Source organism: Anopheles bellator, chromosome 1 (assembly GCF_943735745.2).
Source record: "Anopheles bellator chromosome 1, idAnoBellAS_SP24_06.2, whole genome shotgun sequence".
Lineage (NCBI taxonomy): Eukaryota > Metazoa > Arthropoda > Insecta > Diptera > Culicidae > Anopheles > Anopheles bellator.
Window position 1 is genome coordinate 54,533,174 of NC_071285.1, and position 7,221 is coordinate 54,540,394.

General features: G+C 44.1%; 1 protein-coding gene across 1 annotated transcript; it reads left to right on the forward strand.

The window, feature by feature from the left end:
- The first annotated feature begins 4,837 nt into the window (after window positions 1–4,837).
- LOC131212659 (MOB kinase activator-like 4) lies at window positions 4,838–7,208 on the forward strand. Its single transcript, XM_058206605.1, has 4 exons — window positions 4,838–4,930; window positions 5,136–5,299; window positions 5,379–5,588; window positions 5,661–7,208. The coding sequence occupies exons 1-4, from the start codon at window positions 4,871–4,873 to the stop codon at window positions 5,893–5,895; spliced, it is 669 nt and encodes a 222-aa protein (XP_058062588.1). The 5' UTR covers window positions 4,838–4,870; the 3' UTR covers window positions 5,896–7,208.
- Window positions 7,209–7,221: the final 13 nt, after the last annotated feature.

A 7,221-nucleotide genomic window follows, 5' to 3' on the forward strand; every position in this document is an offset into this window, starting at 1 on the left:
CTTCAGCCGCCGATATTGCCACACACTCAGTCGACAGGCCGGGCCTTAAGCCGGAACGATTCACTGGCTCATGCGAAGCCGTCTGCTTCCGATGCGATTGATTGGAAAATTGAACGATGGTTTAGGGAAATGGGCTCAAAAATCAACAACGGAATTGTGAGACCATAACTAAGGATAATCACATAAAACCGGCTCCGCACGAAGGCGCACGCACATGGCTTCACCTGGGCTTACTGTACGGCAACAGGTGCCACGGATTGATGGGAAAAAGTTATGAGCCTGATTCCACGGCAATGCACATGCCTTCAGGTACATAAGTATTGATAAAACAAAAAGTCTCAGCCAATTCGGAACAGATTGTGTTCCAATTCGATTGCCTATGGCTAATCTTTTGAAAGTATTCAATTAAACAAAGTCCACTTAGTTCCTGTACTTCGATACAAGCTATGGTCAGAAGCTAGAAATAGGTGAATGAGTGAAATCGAATGAGAGCAAAAGCGCTGGGACAATCTCTGCCTAGAGCCAGCACCGTCCGATTACCGTCCGTTATCAGTTTTTGGTCGCCAAAGCGGAGGACAAAAAAGTACATAAAAGGACAAGGAATTAGTTAAGGCGAGGTATGACGATTAGAACCAGATTAGATGCGCGGCCACCACAGTCACCTCCATTCAATCCTTTCAATGCCATCTGACTTTACACACTAATACTGCACGCCATCAAATGGTGGAATCTTATCTACTACGCGCGTCTACGCGCACGACTAAGCAAATTAGGATAATCGTTTATTGACTCAGCAACTAAGCCATCGATAGACAAGAGGCCCAAAGAAGACGGCGATTGTTCGAGGACAGAATCCTAAAACGACATGGACTAGGGTGTTGCTGAGTGTGTATAAGTAAATGTAAGAGAGAGAGGATTCTATGAACTATTCTATTTTACGGAAGATCTATCCCAGACTGTCCTCAAACTGGCACCTGATGGGAGTTTAATGTTTCAATGAATCGAACAAATCGAACGGCGAGGTTCTTCAGCCTCCGCAGGAATTAGGCTCCTCGTGATTAACTCAACTGAATGATTTCAGCATAATTATCGTTCAATTTGTTTTGTAATCGTAGAAGAATGTAAAAGCTGTTAAACAAAAATCGATAAGAATTGAATTGAGAGAATTGAAGATCGTAAACGATTCGAATTAATAAAGTATGAAAAAAGTTTTTATAATAAACCAAAACACGTTGTTAGGCGTGCGGGACAACACAGAGATTCTACTTTTACCCACTTGCCTTCTTGAAGGCACCTCGGTCCCTCAGCAACCTCGTGCCGGTTATGCGCGAAATTATGTTTGCTTTTTCCGTGAATTCAATTTCATAATTAACTTCTGACTTGCACACCGCGCGCAAACAGTTATCTCACAGAGGGCCTTCCGAGAAAGCATGGGTGCTGGAAGTTGTAAAGCAGCTATCCCCGACGCAACGGGAAAACTTTTCCACCCAGCTCCCCCATTGCGAAGGTGTGTGTTGTTTTGTGATAATTCAAACAAAAAGCCCGAACAAATAAGAGAGCTTGCATGGCGCTTTAGATACTGTGCATGCTGACTTGCATCATAATTGCACCGTCGAGTTTCCCGCGGACCATGGAAAAGTCCGCTGTTTAGTGAAACCACACAGCAAGGATGGCTAGGTTTCGCGGATTGTCTGCGGCTTTGACCGTGAGCACTCAAGGTCACGAGTGAGATTCGACGGTACGCTAGCGGAAGCTAAGCCAAGCCGACTGCTGAGATGGCGTCGATACGGAACATATTTACGGAGCACTGCCCGATGGCTTCCCAGCATAGAATCATACGACGACGGCGGCTCATTTCGGACCACAGCACCTGTACAAGAAGGGAACTACCCGCCCGACATCTGGCTGTGGGTTCAGATCAAACCGACATCGAAGGAAGTCCACAGGCACGGCCAAGATCTCACCGCGGCGGCTCTGTCTCTGGCTTTCGATACAGAATTCCTTGTCTCTTCCTTTTGCATACTTTCCCACCGGACAACAAAATGAGAGCCTAATGGAAAATTATCGAAAATCCTCCCCTTTCTGTCCAAAAGAACTAAATACAGGAGACCAAAGCTTTGTGTGGAGCATCCTGCATAGTGGGATCTTTTTCCCGCAGATCTCTGTGCTTACCCAAAGATTATGGAGGAAAGCAAAAACGAAAATGAAACTCTTCGTGTCCCAAAAAGTTATGCCTAGTAAAGTGTGCGACAGTAAAAAACGACCAACAGTTCAAGCAGGAAACGGAAAGCTATTGCCCCAGCCGGCAGTCTGGCAGCCCAATGGCAGCCATCTTGAGCCGGGGAGGATCGGTAAAGTTCGACACCATAATTCGATACCCGATTGGAAACGAAACCGAAAAGTTAAAATTACTTTCCCATTACTTTGAAGTGACCATTACCACGGTCGCAGGCCCCAGTGAGGCACGTTGGGAAACTAATTTATCATCAAGGCACAACAAGATGAACAACTTGCTAAGCACTAATGACAACACCGGCCGCTGGCCAAAAGAATCCCGGAAGCGACCAGCGAAGGGACCGTGCTCATGCTCCTCGTTTGAAGTTCAGCTCACCAACGGGCTTCGGCTTCGGTTGGCGAGTGTCTCATTTTGGCGTACAAAAAACCCTTTGATAGTTGTTTCTCCTGGGGACACCTAGCGATGCTTTGAGGGTTGTAGGAAAGCATAAATTATTCCCTGTTCGCAATATTGTTTGGTGCTGTGGTTCAGCATAAAGAATTATTTCAATTTAAAGCGATAAACAATAAAACAAAAGAACTCAACTGTACTTTGATATTCATATTACTTATATTACTTATACTACTTTATAAATTCAAACCTTTCTAAATAAACAGTTTTTATGCGTTACACACATTTTGACGGCATTCTTTTCCTGCTTCAGCGTTGTGACGACTGAATCTTTGATTCAATTTGATAAACCTTGACTGTAAACTTCGCTGTTGCTTTGGTAGTAATCATTTGGATTAATTATTGGATTGGATTTGGAATTATTAATAGACAACAAACCAGTCCCATACGCACTGTTCCTGACAACGGTGTGTGTCCATGTTCCAAGGCTGCAGGATGTTCAAAGGCGGAGGACAAATAATTACGTCGTTTATACACCGAGCTAGAGGCGCAAAACGTTGGTCAAGGTTTTCATTTCCGTTCTCATTGATCCGTAACTAACAACTACCCCAAAGTACCCGCAGGTGACCGGGCATGTTAATCGAGAAGCGGAGAAATTTAGAAAACACACCCTATTTCCTAATGAAACGAAACATAAAAATAAATTATGTTTGCTTTAGGACTGTGCGTGAGTAAAAACGTACAGTAAAAATTCTCCACGCAATGTATTGACAGAATCTCTTTTCGGTTTCCGACTCCCATGCTACCCTGTTGTGCATGCTGCGTTCATGTGGTAAAAAGGAGTATATTTGTTTTAAACTACACGGGTCAACCATTTGTTGCGCTGGTATACTTTATCTTAGCTTATTTTTGCACTTCACAGTTCTGCGAAAAGCATAGTTCTGCGACAAACTGCCACTTGTTTGAAATTTGTTCACAAATTGATGCTCGTTTGTTCAGATATGTAGATCTGCGTCAGTGACGTCTCCAGAGTCTCCACTTTTGATTCAACGGTAGGCGCCACGATCTCCGTTATGCTGGAAGGTGCGGTGCTATAAATGAACTTGTCTGATCCGAATCCGGATAATCGGAAACGAATTCCATTTTCGGGCTCATCGTCCCATTCCACATTCTTTGTCGGTTTTCCATTCATAAGAGGGCATCGCGGTGACTGAAGAGAATGCAGCTGATCCACATTATCCCCTTTTTGCCATTGGCCAATCTCGATCCTGCAGAAAAAACATTTCACCAGGTCATCTCGACCAACGTAATAGAACCCGGAATCGGCTAGATGCTCTGGTTTGATTGCACGACTAGGCCATGATTTGAATGTTTCTAAACGGGCAGATTCATAATTCAGGGGTTTGGGCCTAGAGCAAAAACAAAAATGGTTATATTTAGTTGAATGCAATGTTATATTTCAATGTTCGAAAAGAAGTTTACAGGATAAATTTCCGAGGTAGGTAATGTATTTCCGAAAAATCAAAAATGCTATGCAAAGCTATGAAACTTTGCAATCTGACACCAAATCATTTCTACTTTTTTATCGATGACAAATAATCACTTCTCCGAATACTTACATTTCTTCAGCTTGAAAACGATACTTCGTTGAGATAACAAGTTACGAACACGAGCTGCGAACACGAACATGAACGTTACGTTACGTTACAAACACGAGAATAGGAATGACTGCTTTTACACTGATTTAAGTCCGCTTTTTATTCATACCGTATCTTTGTCTCATTATCGGAATGTAAGGTAATCTTTTAATAAACCGATTGGGGACTGGCCCGCTTTTCATTCTTGTCGTTTCTTGATTTTGGTACGACCTGTGAGTTATTGTCGATCCAGCGTTAAGTCTGTAGAGTTTTATTAGTGACACGTATTTCTTCTGCTGTGCTCAGAAAATTTGAACTAGTAACAAGTGCATTATTGCGCATCGTTTCAAAAACGTATGTGTTTCGTTGCGCAACGAGTAATGTTCCTAACATATGTTTGCTGTTACACATTTGGTTGAAGTCATAAATTATTTAAAATTTCAAAACGAGCTTTCACCACGAAGCTTTCTCGCACTCGGAAACTCACCACCGTCAGTTTGGCAGGCACGTCAAAATTGAAAACCACACACACTCACAGTCACACGGGCGCGTACCAAACGCTTTGACAGTCGACAGCGTTCGAGGAGCGCAGAGAAAATTTTCAATCATGAAGATGGCTGACGGTTCAACAATCCTGAGACGAAACAGACCAGGAACGAAAGCAAAGGTTTGTGTAATTTGGCATCGCATGCTGGAAAACGGCCAGCAGCGATAGTTTGCTGCAAGTGGACAGTGTTTGCTAGGCGCTTCCTTCTCGCCTGCGCCCCGTATGGAACCCACCTTGTCGGGAGCTCGTTGTTGTGATGTGAAAGTGGCCCTCCGTTTGGCGTACACAATCGATTGATGGCGTTCGTTGTGCTGACTGTTTGCAGGATTTCTCCAGCTGGCCCGATGAGGTGTTCGAGGAGATGGACAGCACCCTCGCGGTGCAGCAGTACATCCAACAGATGATCAAAAAGGACCCATCCAATGTGGATCAAATACTCACGATGCCCGACGGCCAGGATGAGGGCGTTTGGAAGTACGAACATTTACGGTACGTTTTTCTTGGCCGCAACAGCAGTCGGAGTGCCATTGCCTCGGACCTGACGGTTTCCCCCCTGTTACTGTTTCAGACAATTCTGTATGGAACTGAACGGGCTGGCGGTTCGACTACAGACGCAGTGTTTCCCTGCAACCTGCACGCAGATGACGGCCACCGAGCAGTGGATATTTCTGTGCGCTGCCCACAAAACACCAAAAGAGTGCCCGGCAATCGATTACACCCGTCACACGCTCGACGGGGCCGCGTGCTTGCTGAATAGTAATAAATATTTCCCCAGCAGGTGAGTGTCTTTTTGAAGCACACAATTCTCGTAGCGAACATTTGCCCAATCGACCTCTCCCACAACTCGTAGGGTATCGATTAAGGAATCGTCGGTAGCGAAGCTAGGTTCGGTGTGCCGTCGCGTTTATCGAATTTTTTCGCACGCCTACTTCCATCACCGGCGAATATTCAACGAGTTCGAGGAGGAAACATCGCTCTGCCTGCGATTCACCAACTTCGTAACGAAATACACGCTCATGTCGAAGGAGAACTTGATCGTTCCGATCCCGGAGGGTGAGCTTACGCCGGGCGAAAGTGAAGCTTAAGGTGCAATGAAACAGTGGGTCCCTTATCGCGCCCGTCACTGTCCACGCACCCTAGCACCGCTGGCACGTTTTTTCCCCAACAAAGGCCATGGCGAAGGCATTGCATCCCCTCAAGAATGGAAAAGAAATATGAACTTCACAAATTCCTTCACCGGTCCCCACAAAAGGCGTGATCCTTTTCGGGTGATCCCGTCCCAGCCACTCCGAACATGATGCGTGGCTTTTTGAAAAAAAAAATCAATCGATCACTGATTCTATTCAACAAGCGACTTTCCTTAGAATATAACTCAAACGTAAATATATTTATATATTTTTTCATCCCAGTTTCTTTCTACCTATCTTGTTAATTTTATAATTCGACATCGTCTGCAAAACGAACAGCACTGTACGTACTGTTCTACGGTGACAATTTATATTAGGCAAAAGTAGTATCGGAACATTAGCGGGATCGGAAGCAGACGGAATCACGTGGTTAGGCAGGCTAGATGCTAGGAACACCAGCTGACAGTGTATATGCGCATAGACGACCAACCAACACCCTAATAACAAGAAACAAAAACAATATTAAACAAACGCAAAGAGCATTAACAACGGCAACCGAGGAAAGCACGTAAACATAATGGATAAAACTATACATATATAAATATATGAATGTATAAATAGTAAAACTATTATTTAATTGAACAAATTGACACAATAATCAACGTTGTAGTGGACGAGGAAGCGAAATAGATGAGAAAACATCGATCTGCGCGGAGATCTAAAATTTAACAACACGTACCACGGGCCGCAATGAATCCGAATCCAAGAGTTTAAGAGCCGATGGTTTCTGGCATAGATGAAAGCGGAAACGGTTTTCAAAGTTCAAAGCAATAACGGACAGCAGCCGGACAAGAGAAAGAGGTGCCGTTTGGACACCGGTAAAGCGATAACGGGTCCGCAAAACGCCGGAGGGACGGTGAACCTTTTTTGCGATGCTGCCTTTTTCTAAACTATTTCATTCATTACTAGAGTCTTATGTTCGACAATCGCATGTGCCAGATGGAACCGTACCTCCGATCCCATTGCACGGTGTTTTCAGTTCTATGTTACAAAACACGTATTGGAAGATCAAGTCATTTTTACACAAAACGCAGGAACAGTTCAAACATAGAATCCCAAAAACTAGCTCGGATGGCAATTAAACCACCGACCAAACAAACAAAATGGGAATACCACATTTCGCCGAGGTACCGTAACTTCTTAGCTTTGGCATGTTACGAGCAAAGTATCAACACTATTATGTACGGGCGGATAAAATATGAGAAAAGTAATAAAATCCATTTA

Coding starts and splice junctions, on each gene's coding strand:
- LOC131212659 (XM_058206605.1), top strand. CDS start 4,871: ATGAAGATGGCTGACGGTTCAACAATCCTGAGACGAAACAGACCAGGA. Junction 4,931..5,135: donor GACCAGGAACGAAAGCAAAG/GTTTGTGTAATT, acceptor GACTGTTTGCAG/GATTTCTCCAGCTGGCCCGA. Junction 5,300..5,378: donor TGGAAGTACGAACATTTACG/GTACGTTTTTCT, acceptor TTACTGTTTCAG/ACAATTCTGTATGGAACTGA.